Source organism: Bison bison, unplaced genomic scaffold (assembly GCF_000754665.1).
Source record: "Bison bison bison isolate TAMUID 2011002044 unplaced genomic scaffold, Bison_UMD1.0 scf7180017864148, whole genome shotgun sequence".
In the NCBI taxonomy this organism is placed as follows: Eukaryota; Metazoa; Chordata; class Mammalia; order Artiodactyla; family Bovidae; genus Bison; species Bison bison.
The window spans coordinates 3,672,198-3,698,178 of NW_011494720.1; the positions used below are offsets into that span (position 1 = coordinate 3,672,198).

The window sequence follows — 25,981 nt, forward strand, 5'->3', positions numbered from 1 at the left end:
ACCTGTATGCAGGTCAGGAAGCAATAGCTAGAACTCGGCATGGAACAACAGACTGGTTCCAAATAGGGAAAGGAGTATGTCAAGGCTGTATATTGTCACCTTGCTTATTTAACTTATATGCAGAGTACATCATGAGAAACGCTGGGCTGGAAGAAGCACAAGCTGGAATCAAGATTGCTGGGAGAAATATCAATCACCTCAGATGTGCAGATGACACCACTCTTAAGGCAGAAAGTGAAGAGGAACTAAAGAGCCTCTTGATGAAGGTGAAAGAGGAGAGTGAAAAAGTTGGCTTAAAGCTCAACATTCAGAAAACAAAGATCATGGCATCCAGTCTCATCACTTCATGGCAAATAGATGGGGAAACAGTGGAAACAGTATCAGACTTTATTTTTGGGGGCTCCAAAATCACTGAAGATGGTGATTGCAGCCATGAAATTAAAAGATGCTTACTCCTTGGAAGGAAAGTTATGACCAACCTAGACAGCATATTAAAAAGCAGAGACATTACTTTGTCAACAAAGGTCCATCTAGTCAAGGCTATGGTTTTTCCAGTAGTCATGTATGGATGTGAGAGTTGGACTGTTAAGAAAGCTGAGTGCTGAAGAATTGATGCTCTTGAACTGTGGTGTTGGAGAAGACTCTTGAGAGTCCCTTGGACTGCAAGGAGATCCGACCAGTCCATCCTAAAGGATATCAGTCCTGGGTGTTCATTGGAAGGACTGATGCTGAGGCTGAAACTCCAATACTTTGGCCACTTGATGCAAAGAGCTGACTCATTTGAAAAGACCCTGGTGCTGGGAAAGATTGAGGGCAGAAGGAGAAGGGGACAACAGAGGATGAGATGGTTGGATCGCAGCACCAACTCAATGGACATGAGTTTGAGTGGACTCCAGGAGTTGGTGATGGACAGGGAGGCCTGGTGTGCTGTGGTTCATGGGGTCACAAAGAATTGGACACGACTGAGCGACTGAATTGAATTGAACTGAAAATAGGTAGAGAGCCATGTGAAGTTCATGATGGTATATGAAACTGGCAAGATGGATTCTGGATTGTGGGTGGGGTAGGTGTATGCTAAGTAGTGTCTGATTCTTTGCAACCCCTTATGACCCCATGGGCTGTAGCCCACAAAGATCTTCTGTCCATGAGATTATACAGGCAAGTATACTGAAATGGGTTGCCATTTCCTCCTTCAGGGGATTTTCCGAACCCAGAGATTGAACCTGCATCTCTTCTGTCTCCTGCACTGGCAGATGGATTCTTGACCACTGAGCCACCAGAGAAGTTCATCCTCTTTTCATGCATCCTTGATCTTTTTTGTTTTTGGACAAAGACAGGGTCATCACAACTCAAGAATTAACTCAAAAACACAAAGAATAACAAAAGGTTTACAAAGCCTATCTCTGCAAAAGTAGTTAATTCAGGGTGGCTTCATTTAGTACATGTGGGTCAAAATTCAATGAGGTTTTGGTAACTGGGGAAATAGCTTGAAGAACGGGTTTGAAAATAAATAGGAATTATAGCCACAAACAAGGAAGGACATTTACAAACAAAAGATATATATGGAGCACAGAAGAATAGATGAGCTGCCCATGAAATGAGCTTCCTGACGCCCTTTCCCTAAAATATCACCTGAAAGCTCCATAAAAATCACTCTGTTGGATCAATCATTGAAGGTTCTGAGAATATATTTTTTAAATAGTTTTATGGCAATTCATTTGGATTCATATTGCAAATAAGCTACTATATCACTTAGAACAAAATTTCAGAAATACATACTAGGAAATTTTCCATAGGATAATTAGGAAGCAGAAAAATAGCTTGGCCCACTACCTAGAGGAAAAGACCCAATTCAGTGACTACAGCAGGAACGATCAACGTCAGGAAGGCCCTATAGTCCAGGGGAGACACTCTGGGAATATGTCACCTATCCCTCCCAGTTTGTTTTGTCCACTTCGCCACCAAATTCATCTATGACTTGGTAAGAAGTAAAAGGCCTGAAGGATGGGTGAAGGATTGTGTGTTGACATCCAGGAGTTCAACTCAGACCCACCCAGGTAAACTGAACAAGAAAGGTAGCCCTTCCTTCGGCTCCCTTCTTTGGCACGCTTGCTAACTCTGGTGTACACACTCCGATAGCTTGTAGTGTGAGTCTAATCATTCATGTCACTTTCCGGGGGCAATGTTCATACCACCACATAGAACAGAACAAAATGAAAAGCTCATGTTTGCTGGACAGCATGACCCCCTTTCTGATCAGACTATTGTTTTAGATTGAAGCCTTTGAGGCTATACTGGAGGCAACTGGAATTCTCAGACCTTTAGTCTTGTATTATTCATTCACATATTTTGGAAACTGCTGAACCCCTTTTTATATGTTGCTGTGATTCAAAGTGTGAGTAACTGAGATAAGAATACTGCCTGTCTGTAGAGGAAGGATCTTTGAATAAATGGAGAAAATGAAACATCATTGTTCCCATAAGATGCCAAGTGAAATAACTTTTATAGACAAATATTTACTTTTTCTTTTATGATGTGAGACTCTAACCTAATTTTGTTTCACAAAACATCTCATTCTAAAGGAGGAAAGGCTTTTTTAACTGAAATAATCATACATTAATAAACACGTAGGGCTAAGATGAGCCTGAAGAAAAGGTTAGAAGTATGATGAGTCATAAACTGACAGTAAAGAAACTGATTATTTAACATAAAGCATTGTACTAAAGATAAGCTGTGGAATGTATGTCTATTGCCTGAGACGGGGACTAATGCAGTCGAGTGTGCTATGGTTTAGCTAGCAAGGTTTGGGGAGGTTGGTTTATTTTTGTTTTCTTTCTGCTTTGAGGGAGAAATTTCTGCTAATAAACAACATCAAAAAGTTTAAAACTTCTTGAGCATCAAGGTCAATTACTCAAAGGTCTTAAAAGTCGTATCTTTTATTTCATTTTTGATTTTTTACTACAGAAGATTTGGGTTGGGAACATCCCCTGGAGAAGGAAATAGCAACCCCCTCCATTAATCTTGCCTGGAGAATCCCATAGACAGAAGAGCCTGGCGGGCTACAGGCCATGGGTCACAAAGAGTCAGACATGACTGAGTGACTTAGCTCACAAGCACGCTACAATCAAATTGGTTTGCCTCTTCAGAGATCAAACCCACGTCTCCAGCATTGGCAGGCAGATTCTTTACCACTGAGCCGCCTGGCAAGCACACACACACACACACACACACACACACATATATACTCTTGTACAATTACATTGTTCCGTAGTTTTAGTTGTATATCTGAAATTTTTCTCCTACTTACTTAGAATTAAATGTATTATTACCCACTGTGTAGATACTTGACTGAGTGCTCCCTGAGTCTATTACACTTATCACAGTGCCTGGTACATTTTTTTAAAAAAGCAAATAAACCAATAAATCAGTATGGCAGCTATTCTTATAACCATTTTACAGATAGCAAAACAGATAAGTAGAGAAATAGGCACATGATTATAAATGGCCAACCTAGTACTCTGAAAGCGGATAAGGCAATGGCACCCCACTCCAGTACTCTTGCCTGGCAAATCCCATGGATGGAGGACCCTGGTAGGCTGCAGCCCATGGGGTCGCGAAGAGTCGGACACGACTGAGCGGCTTCACTTTCACTTTTCACTTTCATGCATTGGAGAAGGAAATGGCAACCCACTCCAGTGTTCTTGCCTGGAGAATCCCAGGGATTGGGGAGCCTGGTGGGCTGCCGTCTATGGGGTCGCGCAGAGTCAGACATGACTGAAGCGACTTAGCAGCAACAGCAGTACTCTGAAAGAGTTTATATCTAATCAGATGCTTTCCACTAATCCTTGCAATTGTTTTTGCTTTGGATTTGGAAGGGTTGTTTGCTTTTTGCCTTTCAGTTTTCAATTTTTTTTTACTAAAAACTTCATTGCATTTCACACTGATGGGGTTTTTTTCTGACTCTGCAACTGCTTTTCCCTCATCTACTAGGTACACCAAAATGAAGACTGCCACCAACATCTATATTTTCAACCTCGCCCTGGCAGATGCCCTGGCAACCAGTACCCTGCCTTTCCAGAGTGTCAATTACCTGATGGGAACATGGCCGTTTGGAACCATCCTGTGCAAGATTGTGATCTCCATAGATTACTACAATATGTTCACCAGCATATTCACCCTCTGCACCATGAGTGTGGATCGCTACATTGCAGTCTGCCATCCTGTCAAGGCCCTGGATTTCCGCACTCCCCGTAATGCCAAGATCATCAACATCTGCAACTGGATCCTCTCTTCAGCCATTGGTCTGCCTGTGATGTTCATGGCAACGACAAAGTACCGGCAAGGTTAGTGATGCTGCAGGCCTCGGGAATGGAGAGTATACAGATAGATATGTTGGTGACGCCATGAGCCAAGTAGATTACAGAGTGGTCCAGGCTATGCAAACTGTAGTTTTCATGATTCTTTCTCATAAAATACTTTTGAATATTTTGAAATAGGAATTTTCCCCTAAAATTTTAAGTCCAGTGAACAATTTAGAAAGAATATAAACCAAAATCTATCCATTCCTGATTCTTCTGCACTTACTTCATCCAAACGATGGCAGCATAAGAACACAGACCTTTAAAGAGTAATTAGAGCTTAGACCCAAAGAACATTAAGTGGAGGCTTGTTTGAAAATGTCAAGTGACTGCCTACATGACAAGTGTATCTTTTTAGACCTTATTTCAGAATGATAAACCACGCATCAAAAAGAGGAGTTAAGGGAATTTGCTGCTGGTCCATTGCTTAGGGCTTGGCACTTTCACTGTGGTGCCCTGGGTAGGAAAACTGAGATCCCACAAGCTCTTCAGGAAGCCAGAACAAGAGAAAAAAAAGTGGAGTGAAGGCACCCAGTAGCTGGAAACCCCTGTAGAGTCTGGACAGTGATTATATTTTTATGTCAACTTAGACTCCATAGAGAATCTAGCTTGTGGCGAGAGATACATAACATCATCAAAGTGGACAACCAAATGACATATTTGGAAAAATCAAGAGAGATCTGAGTTTTTTTCCATGAATTCTTTAAATCTTCCTTCCAGGATTTGTGTAGCAAGAGCCATAAGTTAACTCGGGTCAAGGCTATAAATTGGAAAGCAAAATGGCAATATTAACACCTGATGATAGCATTAAATGTTCCTGCTAATTCCTCCTTATAATTCTTTTTCTCTAGGTTCCATAGATTGTACACTAACATTCTCTCACCCAACGTGGTACTGGGAAAACCTGCTGAAAATCTGTGTTTTCATCTTTGCCTTCATCATGCCTATCCTCATCATTACAGTGTGTTATGGGCTGATGATCTTACGCCTCAAGAGTGTCCGCATGCTCTCTGGCTCCAAAGAAAAGGACAGGAACCTGCGAAGAATCACCAGGATGGTGCTGGTGGTTGTGGCTGTGTTCATTGTCTGCTGGACGCCCATTCACATCTACGTCATCATTAAAGCCTTGATCACAATCCCGGAAACTACTTTCCAGACCGTTTCCTGGCACTTCTGCATTGCTCTAGGTTATACCAACAGTTGCCTGAACCCCGTCCTTTATGCATTTCTGGATGAAAACTTCAAACGATGCTTCAGAGAGTTCTGTATCCCAACTTCCTCCACCATTGAGCAGCAAAACTCCACTCGAATTCGTCAGAACACCAGAGACCACCCCTCCACAGCCAATACGGTGGATAGGACTAACCATCAGGTATGCAGCTTTTAGGACTGGGTGTACCTACCGGGGATGACATAAAAATTACAGAGCTTTTTAAAGTCCAGCATTAGAATCTATTAGAAGTGGACCAATAACTCAGGGGTTGAGGTCAGTACAAGGAGGGAGGGAGGAAAGGAGGAAATTATGATCACTGTGACCGAGGGACACTTCATTATATAAACCAAGCTCTATGTATTTTGCACATAATCATATAGATATAGAGACATTCCAATTAGAAATCCATAAATCTTCTAGAAGTCTGTGTTGCCGCAGCCTTTTCGTCTACGCAAGATTAATGACTTCAGCACATTGAAGAAGAGATCCTAATCTAGAATTCTGTTTCCCCTAATATTAGGTATTTCATGCATATCATTCCAACATCCCTGTCACTTCTTTTTTAGCTTAATATAATGGTTTTATTTCTTGTTCACTAGAATACAAAGCCCAGCGGAGGACACACTGCCTTCCTTCAGCTCATGGATATTCCACCAGGAAAAGATGGCCTTTATAATTGGTGGGCTTCCCTGGTGGCTCAGATAGTAAAGAGTCTGTCTGCAATGCAGGAGACCCGGGTTTGATCCCTGGGTTGGAAAGATCCCCTGGAGAAAGAAATGGCAACCACTCCAGTATGCTTGCCTATAAAATCCAGAGAGGAGAGTCCATGGGGTCATAGAGAGTCAGACATGACTGAAGTAACTAACATGACGACGACAAAGATCAGCGTGGGGATGAATAGAGAGAGAGAGACAGGGAAAGGCGCACAGACTCTTAACTGCCTTAACTTTGACATAACACATTTGACTTTCAACTACAGTCCTTTGGACCAAACTGGTCATAAAGCCCTAACCAAGGGCAAAGGAGGCTGGGAAATTTAGCAGGGGGTATAGAATTAAGTGACCACTAGCTCTGCCACAGTGCTTCCGTGGCATCTACCTCTATCCCCAAGTGAAGTCCCTGTCACTTCTCTAAAGCCAGTCCTGCTCTGGTTCTGTGGTTGCAAAGAAAGCATCAGCATTTTGCCCACTGTGGTTATGGGGGACCATGTTCCCAGGGTCACAGAAAAGGAGAAAGCAAGTCAAATGGACACCTTTACTTTGTGAAGTCATTAACTTGTAAATTTTCATACCTGAACTCAAACCTATTACTTCATAGAACTAAGTTAGTTTTATAACAGTATTAGTTATATTAGTATAAAAATTAGTTATAAACTAATATAAAACAGTAGTTATAAACTAAATTAGTTTTATAACTGACTGTAGCCCACCAAGTTCCTCTGTCCCTGGGATTTCCCAGGCAAGAATTTGGAGTGGGTTTTCCATTTCCTCTTCCAGGGGATCCCTCTGACCTAGGGATCAAACCCGCGTCTCCTGCATTGGCAGGTGGATTCTTTACCGCCAACCCACCTGGGAAGCCCAGTCAACATGCCCCTTGAGGTTAATATCATAAAGAGAGACTATTTCCTGGAAGATGTATCCCTACACATAAAAGAGTACAGACGGGAGCCTGCATGGAAGAGGCCAGATTTACACACAGCAGTATAATCACTCAAGAAATCAAAAAAAAAGAAAAGAGAAAAACATCTGTCCCTAGGCTACTGTTGCCTGTTCAGCCTCTGATTTCGAAAATTTGGCCTCCAACCTGTTAAGTAAATCCGTCACTTACTTACCAATGTAAGCAAGTAAATTTCCAAATAATGGTGCCGGCATCTCCCAAATCATGGCTTATGTAATTTTATAAAACAGAGCTCAAATGCAAACTCCCTGTGAAAGTAAATCCTCATGTCAGAAGCTTAGATAAAGTTTCTAGGATCAGGGAGCAACCATGGGAACAGATGGCTCCATGACAATCACCTGGAAGCCAAATCAAGGGGCCAGAAGGAGAACCTGACTTCCTTAAGATGCAGCTGCTTCATCTCTGCTTTCTCTTCTCCCACTACCGCCACCGAACCGACCCCAACCCAGGCTCACCCTTCTAATTGACTGCAGGACTAATGCAATATGGCCCAGATGGATCTGTCACAGGGGCATTAATCCTCATACCCTCAATATTAAATCACGCTCACATGAACCCAGGAACTGGCAAGCCCTAGGGAGCATGAGGTAATGATGGCAGACCTACTTCCAACCAAAGGGAAGTGATTAACTTATTATGTCTCATTTCTAATTCCATTTCCGAAAGGAAAGCCAGAAAGAAATGTTTTCCTACTCTGCTCCTTTCTTTTTTTTTTTTTTTTCCTTCATCATCAAGACCTCTAAGCCTGTTCCTTTTGCTAAGCATAGCCCCTTCTCAGTGGCTATGGAAATCTTGTGAATAACTTAAAGTGGGTAGGCATTTAAATAGATTTTTCTCTAAGGCGAGGATAATACATTAAAGAATGCAACTTCAAACTCTCAGTCCTAAACTATGGTTCAAATATTTTCAAATATCTCAGTCCTAAACTATGGTTCAAATATATTGGAGAAATATAGTTCCATTGGAACAAGACGATGGCCATTACAAAGGATTAGTTCTTTCTCCTTAAGCACCAGCTCATACCTTCTCTCTCCTTTGGAGTGTGGATATTGGTCTCATACCCTGGATATTGCCGGAGCTTCGTGTCACATTTGATCCTCTCAGCGTCCTTCACTTGCCTTGCTCTCCTGGCAAGACAGCTCCCAGCCTGTCTGCTGGAGTGTGTTTCCTGAGTTCACCATGAATGCCCTCCAGCTGTCCTGCCACTGCCCTTGAGTCCCCTCCAAATCCTGCGTTTCCACATCCGTGTGGTCCTTGCACAGCCAGACAGAGGAGAAAGGAAGCTAATTAGGGGAGCTCTGTTCTGAGTAACTAAAAGGTTTGTCTTAAAAATACATCCAATTAGGGCTTATCTTCATTGCTGCCTCTATGAAGCAGCATCAGTGTCAGATAACAGCAGAAACACATTAGCCCTAGAGCTGGCTGCTTTCCCAAAATGCCCAGCTGGGAGAGTTTGACAGAGAAGAGCTGCTGCTGGGGAAAGAAGAAAAGACATACTGACATATCTGAAAATTAAGATAAATCAAAGATCTCTCCATTGGTGTGTCATCATTAGAATCAAGGCAGTTACACACATACACCTAGAACAATATACAAGCCTTTGATGATCACATCAATAATATATCAAAACGGTAAAATTATTTCAGGAAAAAATTGGAGACTTTATGGCTGTCTGTGTGGGGTTAGTGGTACAGAATCTGCCTGCCAATGAAGGAGACACACGAAACATGGGTTTGATTCCTTGGTCGGGAAGATCCCCTGGAGGAGGAAATGGCAATCCACTCCACTATTGCCTGGAAAATCCCATGGACAGAGGAGCCTGAGAGGCTACAGTCCATGAGGCCACAAAGAATCAGCCACAACTGAGCAATTGAGCACACAGAATATATAGGACATAGTTGATTAGTTTATAAATTCAGTATCTGATAGGCAGGTTTTGTTCTTTCTTTTTTCTTTTAACTCATGAGCCATCATGTTATGAGACAGAGCTAATTGGATTCATATTAACTTTTTAACTGCTTGTTTTAAATGTATACCACTGTAGATATTTATGTCCTGACTTTGTCTTTGTATTTTCTCCAAGAAATGTGTTATTCTATCTATGTCACATCTCAAGCACATTAGTCAACTTCATATTCTGCAGATCAGAGATCCAATATCAAACCTTCCCAGGGTGTCTGTACTCTGACAACTGTATACTGAGACCATGTCCATACAACGCAAAGTCAAGTGGAGAGGTGGCAGTTATCAAGGTAACTCAATAAACCTTATAAGAAAGTTTTGTGCCCAGAATAAACTTTGAGTCATATAGATAGGTAAGGGCTACTTGGTCAGTTCTAGCTGCATAACAAATCATTCCAAAATTTATTGGCTGACAGAAGCCATTTACTTAGTTTACAATTCTATTGATCAGTGATTTGGGCTGAGCTAAGATAGGCAATTCTCCCCAGTCTCAGCTGGGCTGTCAGCCAGCTGATCTAGTGTCCATAGTAAGAATGGCTGGCTCTTCATGGATCCGCATCTTCTGTCATTCATGTTAGCCCAGGAGTGTTCCCATGGTGATCAGGTGATCACAGGTTCCAGACTCAAAGGATGGGAAAACAGACTCCACCTATAGATGTCTGGAGCTGCAGTTGCATTGCAAAGGGGTGTGGATTTAGGGAGGGAAGTCACTGTGGCCACATGTGATCACCATCTACAGTAGCACATGCTGCCTGGGGCAGGCAAGTCACAGCTTCCTGGAGGACAAACCACATCTGCCTCAGTCTTCCATGTACCTCCAAGTATCTGAATATATGAATGACCTCGGAGGGCTCTTGGTATTTCAGGAGATATGGAAGGGGCCAGAATGATCCTTTTCTTGGAACTGATTGACAAGCTAAAGGATCGTGTGACACCCTGACTTATTTCATACTTACCCTTCAATAAGAGGAAAATATTCACAGGAGGGATTCTTCATTTTTTCTCTCCAGTCTCTAGTCCTCTAATCCAGTTACATCTTTCAAAAATTTTCTTACATTTGTGCTTGTCTTCTAATTTTAAATAAATGCTAGTGATGAGGAAATCAAGAACGAGACTCAGTGCCCTAAAGAGGTCATGTCCTGGCTCATTGTGGGGGAAAAAAAAAAAGATAGGTTCATATTCTTTTGTGCATTCCAGGGTCCAGCCTACTGCTCCAGGATAATGCGTGATTTGTGTTCAACTTGTTGTCTTTAAGTCTTCTAGATCTTTGTTAGGTAGACTTAGGTAAAGGTATTCATTTTCCATTTGCTGTCAGTGCAGTTTAATTTCTTTGTATGTGTACCACCCTTTTGTTGTCCTCATTGGATGCTACTTGGCTTCAAAACACTTCCATCGTTTGCTCAAATCAGTCCAGGTCCAGCTCAGACCTGAGATGTCGGCCACTACTGACCTGCCTTCCTGTGTGGTTTCCACCCTAATCATATTCTCAAATGCATTTTTGTTTTGACAAAAGATTGATTTTTAATGCGTAACATTATATTGGAAAAGAGAATTCTATTATATCTACTGGATTGTTATTAGTATTCAGAGTCTGTATTAGCTATAGCTATAATATTAATAATAATGGTATCTTATATAATAGCATGCTGATTAAAAAGGACTTTTATCATATCAGCTTCTAATAATAACCCGAATGGGTAAACATGAAAAAAATAAATGTTCAGGGAGGTTAATAATTATACAATATCAAATCATCAGTAAGAGGTAAAACTCAGACAGACATGTAGAATTCTAATATTTTCTTAACTTTTTATTTTGTACTGGAGTATTAACAATGCTGTAATAGTTTCAGATGGATACCAAAGGGATTCAGCCATACATATACATTTACCATTATCCCCCAAACTCCCCTCCCATCCAGCCTGCTGCACAACAATGAGAAGAGTTCCCTGTTTTATACAGTAGGTCCTTGTTGGTTATCTATTTTAAATAGAGCAGTGTGTATATGTCTATCCCAAACTCTCTAACCATCCCTTCCCTTCAACCTTCCCCTCAGCAACCATAAATTCATTCTCTGAAAGGCTTTTCCTGTTTTGTAAATAAGTCTGTTTGTATCACTTCTTTTTAGATAGAATTCTAATACAAATCCAAAACTTTCCTCTGTTATCCCACAAAACACCATTGTGCATTCAAATATTAGGGTGTATGTTCTTGCCTGGAGAATTTCCTTCTCCGATGCATGAAAGTGAAAAGTGAAAATGAAGTCTCTCAGTCGTGTCTGACTCTTAGCGACCCCGTGGACTGCAGCCTACCAGGCTCCTCCATCCATGGGATTTTCCAGGCAAGAGTACTGGAGTGGGGTGCCATTACCTCCTGCCAACTCCTCATCGATATGGCAAGCCCATTCCTAAACCCTTTGGTTACTATTTTTAAAGCAGTTTCTTGACATTTTAATCAAAGTAGTAAGTCAAGAAATGACATACTTTGCATTTGTATTAGTTATATAATTAATAATTATATATTAATTATATAATTATAATTAATCATATATTAATTATAATAATATAATATATATTAATTATATATATTATATTAATACAAACTATATTATCCCTAGCTAAACTAAAAGCGGAAGCCTAGTTTGTCAAATCAACTACATCATTCTTAAAAGTCGGCTCTCAATGTTTTTTACAAGACATCTCTGGAGAGCCAATTTAAGATGGAAAAGTATTTTAATTCCATGACAAAAGACCCAAAATGAGAATAGCTCACAAAATTACCATGCTTGACTACATTAATACATATTTTATGAATGGGGTCAAAGTGGCTATGCTTGCAATTCTTTGACTTAAAAGGAAAATAGTCCCAGTTATGAGTGTGTGAGTGAGAGAGAGAGAGCATGCATGTGCATGATGTAGGTGTGCCCAGTTATGAGTGTGTGAGTGAGAGAGAGAGAGCATGCATGTGCATGGTGTAGGTGTGCCCAGTTATGAGTGTGTGAGTGAGAGAGAGAGAGCATGCATGTGCATGATGTAGGTGTGCCCAGTTATGAGTGTGTGAGTGAGAGAGAGAGAGCATGCATGTGCATGATGTAGGTGTGCCTCTATGCATGTGTAGTACTAAAGGATATCTAAGTTGAAAATGAATCCCACCATTCATAAGTAGCAGAAAAAATAATTATGTTTCTTTAAATTGACTACAGTCTGGGAAAAGAAAATATTGTTTACTTGGAAATATGTTTATTCCCACAAAATATTTGGCTACTAGTAATAACTGACCTGAATAGACATTTCTCCAAAGAAGATATATGGATGGCCAACAGGCACATGGAAAGATGCTCAACATCACTAATTATAAAACTGCAAAGTAAAACTACAATGAGGTATCATTTCACATAAATCAGAATGATCATCAAAGTCTGCAAACAATAAATGCTGGGGAAGGCATGGAGAAAAAGGAACCCTCCTCCTACACTGTTGGTGAGAATGCAAATTGGTACAGCCACTATGGAGAATAGTATGAGTTTCCTTTAAAAAACTAAAAATAGAGTTATCATACAAGCCTGCAATCCCACTCCTGGGCACATATTCAGACAAAACTCTAATTCAAAATATACACACACTCCAATGTTTATTGCAGCACTATTTATAGTAACATAAAACATGCAAGTAATCTAAATGTACATTAAGAGATGAATGGATAAAGATGTGGTGTATATATATATATATACATACATACATACATATACAGTGGAATATCACTCAGCCACAAAAAAAATTAAATTAACACCATTTGCAACAACATGGATGGACCCAGAGATGATCATACTAAGTGAAATAAGTCAGTAAGAGAAAGACAAATAGCATATATATCACTTACATAAAAATGATACAAATGAAAGTGAAAGTCGCTCAGTTGTGTCCAGCTCTTTGCGACCCCATGGACTATACAGTCCGTAGAATTCTTCAGGCCAGAAAATTGAGTAGGTAGCCTGTCCCTTCTCTAGGGGATCTTCCCAACCCAGGGATCGAACCCAGGTTTCCGGCATTGCAGGCAGATTCTTTACCAGCTGAGCCACAAGGGAATATATTTACAAAACTGGAACAGACTCACAGACAGAGAAAACAAATGTATGGTTATCAAAGGGGATAACAGGAGTCAGGAGACAAATTAGGAGTTTGGGAGTAACATATACCCACTACTATATATAAAGTAGATAAATAACAAAATCTATTGTACAGCACAGGGAACCATATTCAATATCCTGTAATAAGCTATAATGGAAAAGAATCTGGAAAAGAAATATGTGTATGTACATGTATAGCTGAAACACTTTGCTGTACACTTGAAACTAACACAAAATTGTAAATTAACTATACTTCAGTTAAAAATGGCTAAAAAAAGAAAAGAAGAAAACAGAGTTACAATATTTGCATTTGGATAAATTTAGGCTTATCTAAAATAAGACTGTTAGAAATAACATTTATTAACCAGTTTGTATCCAGAGTATCTTACTTAATCATATAAGGTATGGATTATCTCTACAGTCGAGGAAATCAATGTTTAAGGAATTAACACGCCCAAGGTCATAGGTCAAAAGTAGTGGCTGAGGAATGAATCCAGTTAAATTTGACATTATAGACCTACCCTACTCTCCTCCCAGTCTGTTTTCCCCGTCACTCAGTGGTGGCTTTGAGAACTAGATTATAGCATTTATATACTGACAGTTTGAATGCCATAAGACCTTTATATAGGTTTGTTTAGATGTACTCATAGTGTATTTTTGTATCTGTGTGTAAGAATAAGCAGTCAAATGATGTTTAATGACTAGCATAGGGAATTAGAAACTCAGTAATGGGGATCTCATTTGACTCATTTGAAAAGACCCTGATGGAAGATTGAAGGCAGGAGGAGAAGGGAACGACAGAGGATGAGATGGTTGGATGGCATCACTGACTCAATAGACATGAGTTTGAGTAAACTCCGGAAGTTGGTGATGGACAGGGAGGCCTGGCGTGCTGCAGTGCATGGGATTGCAGAGTTGGACACAACTGAACGACTGAACTGAACTGAATGGGAATCTCTAATTTTCTAAACCTAGAGACACAAGGATTCCCTTGCCACTGGCAGTCTTAAAAGTCCAAACATCACATTTTGCATCCATAAAGTGGGATGCTACAAAAATTCAAGTGTTAAGATTTGATATTTAGGGAATCAGAACAAATGATTCTTTCATAAGTTTTTTAGTTTTTACAAGTTCCACTGAGTTCTTACAGAACACTACTACGGTAAAATGCTAATATGTAGTCCATGAAAAAATAGGTTTTAGGTGAATATTCAGAAATGTTGCATATCTTATTTAGGTCCTGGGGACTGATACTGTGGATTAGCACTTTAAAGGCTCTGAAAAGCCCTATTGTATATTTATGTGTGTGTATGTATATGTGTTGCATTTAGTTCTGTATATGTACTCAAGTCTTGTTTTTAAGCTAAACTGTTCAAACTTATCTGAACACAGTCTATATTTTTTGTTTTTGTTTTTAATTGAGCTTCTCTGGTAGCTCAGCTGGTACAGAATCCTCCTGCAATGCAGGAGACCCTGGTTCAATTCCTGAGTGAGGAAGATCTGCTGGAGAAGGGATAGGCTACCCACTCTAGTATTCTTGGGTTTCCCTAGTACCTCAGCTGGTAAAGAATATGCCTACAATGCGGGAGACCTGAGTTCAATCCCTGGATTGGGAAGATCCCCTGGAGAAGGGAAAGGCTACCCACTCCAGTATTCTGGCCTGGAGAATTCATGGACTGTAGAGTCCATGGGGTACTTAATTTCTGGGACTTCCCTGTAGTTCAAATGGTAAAGAATCTGCATGCAATGCAGGGGACCAGCGTTCAACCCCTGGGTCAGGAAGATCCTCTGGAGAAGGGAATGACAATCCACTGCAGTATTCTTGCCTGGAGAATCCCATGGACAAGAGAAGCCTGGTGGACTACAGTCCATGGAGTCTCAAAGAGTTGGACATGACAGAGACTAACACAGACATAATTGCATTACAATATTATGTTAATTTCTGCTGTACAACAAAATGAATTAGTGAGACATATACACAGATCCCTTCCCTGTTGGACCTCCCTCCCACCCACTCCTCATCCCACCCATCTAGGTTGTCACAGATCACTGAGCTGAGTGCCCTGTGCTACACAGCAGATTCCCACTCAGTTCAGTTCAGTTCAGTTGCTCAGTCGTAGCCGACTCTTTGCGACCCCATGGACTGCAGCACACCAGGCTTCCCTGTCCATCACCAACTCCCAGAGTTTACTCAAAATCACATGCATCGAGTTGGTAATGCCATCCAACCATCTCATCCTCTGTCATCCCCTTCTCCTCCCGCCTTCAATATTTCCCAGCATCAGGGTCTTTTCAAATGAGTCAGTTCTTCGCATTAGGTGACCAAAGTATTGGAGTTTCAGCTTCAGCATCAGTCCTTCCAATGAATATTCAGGACTAGTTTCCTTTGGGATGGACTAGTTGGATCTCCTTGCAGTCCAAGAGACTCTCAAGAGTCTTCTCCAACACCACAGTTCAAAAGCACCAATTCTTCAGCGCTCAGCTTTCTTTATAGTCCAGTCCTCACATCCATATGTGACTACTGAAAAACCATAGCTTTGACTAGACAGAACTTTGCTGGCAAAGTAATGTCTCTGCTTTTTAATATGCTATCTAGGTTGGTCATAACTTTCCTCCCAAGTGTCTTAATTTCTTGGCTGCAGTCACCATCTGCAATGATTTTGAAGCCCAAAAAAGTAAAGTCTGTCACTGTTTCCATTGTTTCCCCATCTATTTGCCATGAAATGATGGGACCAGATGCCATGATCTTAGTTTTCCAAATATTGAGTTTTAAGCCAGCTTTTTCACTCTTTTCTTTCACTTTCATCAAGAGGCTCTTCAGTTCTTCTTCACTTTATCCCATAAGGGTGGTTTCATCTGCACATCTGCAATTATTGATATTTCTCCTGACAATCTTTATTCCAGCTTGTGCTTCTTCCAGCTCAGCATTTCTCGTGAGGTACTCTGCATATAAGTTAAATAAGCAGGGTGACAATCTATAGCCTTGATGTACTCCTTTCCCAATTTGGAACCAATCTGTAGTTCCATGTCCAGTTCTAACTGTTGCTTCTTGACCTGCATACAGATTTCTCAAGAGGCAGATCAGGTGGTCTGGTATTCCCATCTCTTGAAGAATTTTCCACAGTTTGTTGTGATCCACACAATCAAAGGCTTTGGCATAGTCAATAAAGCAGAAATAGATGTTTTTCTGGAACTCTCTTGCTTTTTCAATGATCCAGTGGATGTTGGCCATTTGATCTCTGGTTCCTCTGCGTTTTCTAAGCCCAGCTTGAACATCTGGAAGTTCATGGTTCACGCACTGTTGAAGGCTGGCTTGGTGAATTTTGAGCATGACTTTGCTAGCGTGTAGCTCTCTATTTTACACACAGTAGTGTATATATCTCAATCCTAAACTCCCAATTCATCCCACCCTCCCCTTTCTTCCCTGTGTCCACATCTCTATTTTCTATGTCTGCATCTCTATTGTTGCCCAGCAAATAGGTTCATCTGTACCATGATTCTAGATTCCACATATATTCATTAATATATGATACTTGTTTTTCTCTTTAACAAATCACAGAATGGTTTGTCTAAGCACTTCAAAAAGCCCACCATAGAGCATTAGTTCCAGTTAGGCACAAATCTGTTTCAAATTCAATGTTTTACTAGAATGAATGACAAGGTCTCATAATTCTAGGCATTAACCAGGATTCTAAAATTGATTATCGATCTCTTATTCTCTCTCATTCAATACGTATGGTCTAAATACAAACAATGAAAAATAAAAATAATGAAACTTTATACCTCTGAAAATAGAACAGATTGTATTTTGTTTGGGTTTTCACTTTTGTTTTGTTTCATTTTGAAGTTTGTCACTTTCTGGTTACCATCCTAAAGCGGGGGGAAAATCTACATAGCTTTGGGATATGTTTTCAGTGTTTTAAACTACACGTTGCTAGTAAGAAGCCTTATAACTGACAGCTTCTTTTGTTTTGAATGAAACATCTTAGAGGAAAATGCGTTTCTTTTTATTGAAGTATAATTGCTTTTCAATGTTGTGTTAGTTCCTGCTGACCATTGAACAGAGTCAGCTATACCTACACATATATCCCCTCCTTGGACCTCCCTCCCACCCCGATCCCACTCCACCCATCTAGGTCTTCACAGAGAATTTAGCAGAGCTCCCCGTGCTATGCAACAAGGTCCCTCTAGAAAATAGGTTTCTTTTAAGAGTGATCTATATTTAACTGTGAAAACCATACCAAAGGTTGAATAATTACAGTCCTTCTTGTGAAACAATACAAGATCAGAAATTTAAAAACTTGGGTTCTGGTGCCAGCTGTGTGGGTTTGGCAGCTTGTGCTACTGGCTGCCTAGGGAAACTCTTCTCAAACAGGACTTTCCTACCTTCTTTTGCTAGCCAATGAATCAGGCTTATTTCTAGTCTTGATTAATTACCCCCATGCAGGCTCTGGGGAATAGCTACTCCTAGTGAACAACAAAAGAGGTGACCACCAAAGCTTCCTTTTGTAAAAGAATTTATTATATTGAACAAAAATTCATATTAAAAGCAGAAAGAAGCATATGGCATATTTGAATCCAGATTACTGGCTCAGTGGTAAAGAATCAGCCTGCCAATGCAAGAGATATGGGTTTGATCCTGGGTCAGGAAGATCCCCTGGAGAAGGAAATGGCAACGCATTCCACTATTCTTGCCTAGGAAAACCCATGGACAAAGAATAACCTGTCGGGTTACAGTCCAAGGGGTCTCGAAGAGTCGGACATGACTTAGCAGTTAAACAGCAACCTTTGAAATATCAGATTATTCCACCTCTCCTTGAATTCCCCCTTACTAAAGAATGACCCCTTGTTACACTCTACATTCCAAAGTGTCTGATTCTAGCAATGAAACATGGAAGAGAGGGTGAGTTCTCTACTGCTTACATAAATGGAAATCTTTGCCGACGAGTCATCTACTCCCAAAGTTTTCTTGTGGGTGGGTGGCTCTGTTTTTATGGATTCTGTAATGAATGGGATTTTGAAGTCTATGACTGACTAAAACATTGATCAGCTTCAGAAATACCCCAAGCCTTGTACTGGCTTCAACTGCAACTTTGGGTGGCATCAAGGATGGGAAGGAGAAAATAAAAGTGGAAGAGAGCGCTACAAAGAGTAAAGATAAAAACATTAAAGGGGCTTTCCTCCACCAATACTCTTGGGCCCGTCACTTCACCCAGGACCTCTATTTCCTCCCAGAGATTAATAAAATGGAAAAAGGCAGGCTCTTAAATTGCTTCCAGGGATAGGAAGCACGTACCAATCTTTGTATCACTAGAGATTAAAAGTGCCTCAAATAAGCTTCAGTTTGAACCTAAAAGCTTTTGGAAACTTTATTTTTCAAAGTAGGCCAAAAAATAGCTCAAGGGTATTTGCTGGTTGACTTTCTGGAGAACTTAACAGTTTAAGAAGTTCTTTTTAAAAATGGAAAGCTGGTGGTAGATTAAAATATTATATCTATATCAAATGTTAAATTTACTGAATTTATAACAGCAACTGTGATTACAGTTAGGAAAAAAACCTGGTCTTAGAAAATGTCAGGGAGTTGCAAGCTTTCAAGTTGCAAGCTTTCAAGAGAGATATCTTAGCAACTAAGCAGGTCAGCTAGTTATGAGTCTATGGCTGCATCTGTCTGTGTGTGTTTGTACATGTACAAGATTTTCACATTTAAGAGCTGCCTTTAATAACATTAGGCATCGTAGAGTAACTCAAGACCAGCCAAACCCACACGAGTTCCTCTGATCTCACAGCACACAGACTGGTGTGATAAACCCTGCAGGAGGTCAGTTTTGCTCTCAGAGCTGCTCCCCGACCAGTGGACCATGTGATTGCTCTACCAGGCTGCAGCCTGGAATTCGGAAACAAAGAGAGCATTAATCATTTTCACCTCCCAGTAGCTCCAAAGCCTGAGCTGTTCCTTCCCCAGCTGAAGTGGATAATGATGGTCCCAGGAAGGTTCCAAGGGACACTCCTCACGAAGGCTGCCTCCTCTTAGAGAAATCTGTAGTTCAGAAAAGCCCCAGGGTGTCACCTGCTGCTTAGGTCTTCAGCAAAATTTGACAGGTTATCGGATTAACTTGCAGACGACAGTATGCATGCATAGATAAGGCACATATTGTGTCTCCAATAGCTGGACAGTGCAATTAAGTGCTGGGCTACATTTATGATAATAGGGAGTCATAGTGCAAAGAATATTTTCTTTACTGCCTCCAGAATCCACTTTTGAGTCATAGTCCATTCAAGGTTTTGACAGCCTAGGTGCTTCATTCACCCTCTAAGAGCAAAGCTTTCCTCACTCCTTTGTCATCCAAGGGTGTACAAGTTGCTCAGTCTGTTGATCAAAATGCTCCTGAGCTTGCTTCCTTTCCCTCTCATTAAGGGTCTATATGTTGGTGCTCAATATTAGGGACTTACTGTCCTCTAGATGTTTCTATTTGTGACTTTAGACTGGATGTAGCTGGACTTTCCTCCCTCGTGGGGCTCAGAGTGCTCTCCTAGCCCCCTAGCCCACGGGAGACCAAGCGGCAACCATGGCACCACTTGGGCATCTGGTTAGAGTTCACCCTTCACGGCTCAGCCTCCATCCATCCACTCAACTCCTGTTTATCAACAGATGGGGAAGAGTGCTCTGGTGGTTCAGTGGTGCAGAATCTGCCTGCCCTTACAGGAGACTCGAGTTCGATCTCTGCATCGGGAAAACCTCCTGCAGAAAGGAATAGCAACCCACTCCAGTATTCTTGCCTGGGAAATCCCACAGACAGAGGAGCCTGGAGGGCTACAGTCCATGGGGTCACAAAAGAGTCAGACACAACTCAGTGGCTAAACAGCAACAACAACAAAAAACAGGGTGGAGGGTTCACACCCTCTCTCTTCACCACGTGGGCCAGAACATTTGCCACCAGCTCCCGAGGAGTTTCTTCACATCCTCACATCTCTTCCATGAGCCCTTGTCTTTTCTCTTTCAAAAACTCATCATTCATCTTGACATACTGCTTGTTGTACCAGTTGGGGAAGAACCTCAGCCTCTTAGAAGAGGACAGGAAGTAACAAGACCCCAAAGGGGGAAATGACAGAGCAAGCAAGCAAGCAAGATACTTTTATCTGCCAAAAGTAGATAAAAATACTTAGGTAGTCATAGCACAATGAACAGTAGAAACTTTAGCTGTTGCGAAGGATGATGCAATGGGACCAGATGTGGCTGTACACACAATGATTGTGTCACAGTTGGAGAACCAGAGCTAATGTCTCAGTCCCTTTGGTAATAAACAATAAACCAGCCTCTTAGGAGCAAGCAGTCACACAGTGATCAACTCTGTGGTCGGCTTGACCTACTTAATCACCTATGCTACCACTGCAGAAATGGTTCTGGGTCAGAGATTGGTCAAGCCCTACCATCAGCAAGCACGAACAGGAGCATCCAGGGGTCATGGCAGACTCTGCCTCTCCCACAGAGATCCCATAGTGAGCTCTCTGTTCCTTACTCCTAAGAGATGCAATGTGAAATATTTAGGGATCAAATTTTAGCATCAAATGGTTCAATAAGACAAAGTGTGTGTGTCTATGTATGTGTGTGTCTGTATGTCTGTGTGTCTGTTGAAGGAGGAAAAAAAGAAGAGGAAGCAAGTGGTAAAGCAAATGGGGTACAATGTTAACAGTAGGTGAATCTGGGTAAAAGGTGCACAAGTGTTCTTTGTATTAATACCAGTCTAATTCTTGTACTTTTCCTGAAGTGTGGAAGTTACCAAAATAAAGTTAAAGGAAAAAAAAAAATCTCATCTCTTTCCACTTACTATACAAACAACTCCTTTTTTTCTCAATGAAAGTAACAAGTATGACAGCAATAACTATTTGTTCATCGTAAAACTCACTTCATGTCTGTGATCCTCCTCCCTTACTAGAAAATATCAAGCCACATTTTTGTGTGTGAACAAATGTCCAGTTAATGCTCAGCAGATATGCTAGGTTTATGGTGGGGGTAGTGAGGGGAAAATATCTCTGAACTGCATATCAGTGGCTTCAGGAAAAAAAAAATCCACTGATTTAGTGAGTTTGGTGAAAAATAAAAGTTCTTCATCTAGAAAGAAAGAACGTAAAAGGTACTACAAAAAGAGGTGTTGCTTTTCTTTTGAAATTTTGATCAAATCATGAATAATTTGAAGACAAGGAGGGAAGAGGATCAAGGACAGAGGGAAACAGTTTGGGTTAAACTTTTTTTTTTTTTTCAAGAAGCCATCATATCATATCTCTTTTATGATTAGTGTATAATTCTTATTCATCAGTGTATACAGGTGCAATAGCATATTCACAAAGACCCAAGAGATTAAATAATGTCTTGATATTTAGGAAAAACTCTGAGAGTTGCAGATGAAAGTATACATGAAGATTCTCAATGTATTTTCTGACGCAGAAGATGTCCAATAACTGTGTACTGCAACCCAACCTGAAATATTCACTGTCTTTGCACTTTCTCTTCTTTCAGATAGAAAATCTGGAAGCAGAAACCACTCCGTTACCCTAACTGGGTCTCATACCATTCAGACCCTCACTGAGCTTAGACGCCACCATCTATGTGGAAGCAGGTCACTGTGAGAATGCGTGGAAAGCTCTGGTTTCCTGGGAAAGTGCCTGTTCCTGCCCAAAGTCATCAAAATTCTTTCCTCTCTGGCCCCTCCACTCTGCACATGAGAGGGACATCCAAGCTAAATCAAGCATTAGGGAGGAAAGAACTAAACCATCCTGAGTTTGTGTGTGCATAATCTCGAGGAAGACGCCCCACGGGATCGAAACCTGCTGTGGTATGTTCATTAAGGCCATCGTGGAAGATGGCCCTACTGTATGTAATATTCTGTTTTCAAGCAAATATTTACAGCCTCATCGAAGGAAAACCATCACTTGTTTAATTCATCATATAATGTAATTTAAATGCTACCTCTGATCAAAGCACCTTATGTGAACATCCAAGACTTTCCATGTCTGTAAGAGAATTAATTGTTCCATTTTTACCCTCTAATGTTAACCTCAAAATTATCTTTGGAGTTAAAATATAGTTTCCACCTTCATTTCATTGCTTTATCGCCACAGGAAGTCAAGCCCTAAAATGGACTCTTTATTTCTCATAATTTCTTCTTACTAAATGCTCTTTACATCATACTTTCTCTCTCTGTTTTTTTTAACTCTTCTCATAATACTTACACCTTTTGAATCAACACAACAAAATGACAGCTGTTTTTTGTTAATTTTCAGAAGTTTAAACTCTTTAAGAAAATATGGAGCCAGTAAGCTTAATCTCAAACTTGAAAGACTCAAAAGACCGTGGAGAAAAATGGGTGATCTACTTTTCACTTCTGTGTAGTTCCTTGGACATGATATATTAACAATGACCCGAGAATATTTTCCTGAAGATTATGTTTCTATAATGTCATCACCAATATGTTGGTCTTTTTGATCTTTGCTAAATGTCAAGATTTCCTTTGTAAAATGTCAGTCTTCTAAGTAGCTTCTCTAAGACAATTCTTCTTTTTGACAGGTTCTCTTTGGCATGAAATACAGTTGGAGATTTGGCAGTCCACACATTTTATTTAATCTATACAGACAATCGAGTTAGATGGTCCATGCCAAAAAGCTCTCCACTTTGAACTATTGACTGCACTGATTAAATGGATCAAATACATCATAGTTTTCTGTGAAGACACAGTAGAAAACAGGGTTCCAGCTTCCCTTGTAAGAATATTCCTGAGTCCATGGCTGCCAATAGTCTCAATCTTACAATCTGTCTTCATTCTGGAATCTAACAAGGCACAAATATGCACCAGCTACCTAAGGGCAATGTTTCAGAAAGACAGCTGTCACAGATTGGGCTAAATGAATTTACTGTCTCAGATCCTATTGGCTGTAGTTATATGGCCATATGTGGATATCGCCCGTGAAACTGTTGGATGAGAAAAAAAAAAAAAAAAGGATGCAAGATGAGTGTTTTAGTGTTTCCTTCTATGAAGTCTTCTGTTTGCCTCCAATAATCTCCATTTCTCAAATATAATGTCCCAGTATGGATATGCATTATTTTTTATTTTTTAGATTTTTAGATCAAAATAACTAAAATCGGGGCCTTGAAAAGTTTAGAGTGGTGAATAAATTCGTTTGTTGTATGTACATTATATACATATACACACTACTAGAGCTTCCACAAGTAAAAGTGATAATTCAAATGAAACACCACCAGTAAGGGAGAATGAAATATTGGTGTATTGGGGAGGAAAGTTCTTGTTAATGGGCCATAATAACAGGAGTTTCTCAAGAGACGACAGGACACTACTCTCTGCTCATGACTATTTCTCAGTATTCATTATTTCTGTCTAATGACCAGGTCTTAGTTAAGACACTCTAAAGTAAACAGTACATTAGTGGGTTTTTATATGTTTTATTCAAAACCATTTTTTTTATTTTAAAAGAAACACTTTTTCTGTTCCTTTTTTTAGAAAAAATTTATTGGAGTTATAGTTGGTTTACAATGTTAGTTTCAGATATACAGCAAAGTGAATCAGTTGCACACGTGCATGTATCTGCTCTTTTTTATCATATATTTGCTAGAACTACCTGTGCAAATAGAGAAATAACAGCCCAGACCCAGATGGATGAGCTACAGCTTCTTATAAAATTTGAAGATAAAGAAAATGTAATGTTCTGCTTTGTTCCTTCTTTTATTCTTGTATTTCACTCTGTCCTATGGACGGAATGTCTTCCTATTTGGCATTCTAGTAATGCAGACTGTGGATGTGAAGCAGAAGTTTGGCGTCTTTGTCTGATTTCTTGCTGTGGAATTTCTCATCACCAGTAGGTAGTGGTCTTTCCTCTTTGGTCTCTGCCTTCACTGTTATTTTGCTCCTGCATTCTCTCCCTGCCTATCACTGGAGAGGAAAGAAGAGTCAGATGAGACTCGGCTGGAGCAAAAATGAGTCATCAGGACTTAGTACTGCCAATCTCTCTGCTGGACGGATGGGGTCCTCGGAAGGGGATTTGATCACACTTTTGTTTTAAACTTTTCCTGTAATATTCTAGGTCCACCCTAACAATCTGATGATGTCAAAATTTTACTGAGTCTAGTAGAGAGACTAAAAGTCTGGGCTTCTAGTTCATCTAGAGCCATGTCTGAAAACACACTGACATTGTTTGGCTTTAAGTAATATATTTCAGCTTTTTGACTTTAGCTTTCTCTTTAAAAGTAGGGCCTATAATAGTACCCTTATTGAGTTGTGTTCAGGATCAAGTCAGATGTTTATAAAAAACTTGACCTGCCACATAGCAAATGCTTCCTATGCATAGTGAACATTATACATGAAAACTATCAATGTAAAAAAAAAAAAAAGAAAGAGCTAGAGTAACTTGCTGAATTTGTTGGAAATTACCTCTAATCACCCTTGGCACAAAACCCATGAGAGGAACCTCTTTTAAGAAGGCAGGAAGTATCTAAGGAAAATTTACTATGATGGGATGGCATCCCAACTGCCATCAGAAGAATGGGACTCTTAACTTGGCCACTTGAAATACTTCTCTACATTGAAATAGACAGTTGGCAGTTTTAAAATAAATTCATCTAAAAAAAACAGCTTTGAGTTAGTAAGAAGATATTCATTTCCTTAAATAATAAGATGGGTCTCTTAAATAATAAAACTGATATCCATTCACTTGCAAATTTCATTATTGAAAAAGCATGCTTAGTTTATTTAATATTATTCCCCCCCCCAAATGATGCTAACAGTTTCAATTTCCAGCGTTATCATAGCCAACACTTTATGTCTCAGGATCCAGGCAAAGGCTGAAATTCAGAAGCACAGATTCAAAATCTATTAGGGAAATGTAACTAAGATACAAAGAAAGTACCTCTGAAAAGATTCTCTCTGACCATAGTTATCACAAAGATCCCCCAAAGCATTCAAAGTCCTTAAGTCAAGTATATTTATATGTTCAAAAGTTAAAAGAAAACTTTCTTGATAAACATTGGACTGTTTCATTCAAGATGCATGGAAATGATAAGATATGTGCTGCATCTCTCATGTACTGGAGGTGATCCATTTATACAGACTTATGCTCTGCCTACTGGTAATTACCAAGATGAGATAGTTCACAAGTGACTCTTCTGGCTTCAGACATGAATACTGCAGAAGCTGATGCTATCCCTTGGGGTTTTCCAAACTTTAGAGCATTCCAACCAGAGCAAACTGAGAATGGGACATGGCAGCCTCAGCATCTTGACCTCTTTACATGTCACACATGCCCCTGTTCTGTGCAATTCCAGAGGCTAGTCATAATTAAAAACACTATCCTCTTCATAGAATATTCAACAGCAAGAAAGGAGTGTCTTGGAGAATTCTTATTGCCATTATGGAAGCAACAAAATTCTTGTCTAGGTTCTCAACATAATTCTTTTCTCATGAACCGTGTTGCTTGGGTTAGGGAAAGGGTGAGAACATGAACCTTCCTCAATGCAGAACAACTGTTTTTTCCCTGGTGTGAGATGTTTTAGGATTCATAGTCATGAAACACAGCATCCAGATTATATTTAAGACCATAGTCATTAGGACCTTGGGCCTAAAGTGACAAGTTAATTAAAAG

At 40.1% G+C, this 25,981-nt stretch overlaps 1 protein-coding gene across 1 annotated transcript in view; it reads left to right on the forward strand.

Annotated features, from left to right (window-relative positions):
• OPRM1 (opioid receptor, mu 1) overlaps positions 1-21,944 on the forward strand; it is a 56,543-nt gene extending 34,599 nt beyond the window's left edge. The window contains exons 2-4 of the mRNA XM_010840844.1: positions 3,991-4,343; positions 5,210-5,730; positions 21,852-21,944. Coding sequence (XP_010839146.1) covers positions 3,991-4,343; positions 5,210-5,730; positions 21,852-21,890 — 913 coding nt within the window. The 3' untranslated portion in view covers positions 21,891-21,944. The remainder of the gene's footprint in view (positions 1-3,990; positions 4,344-5,209; positions 5,731-21,851) is intronic.
• Positions 21,945-25,981: the final 4,037 nt, after the last annotated feature.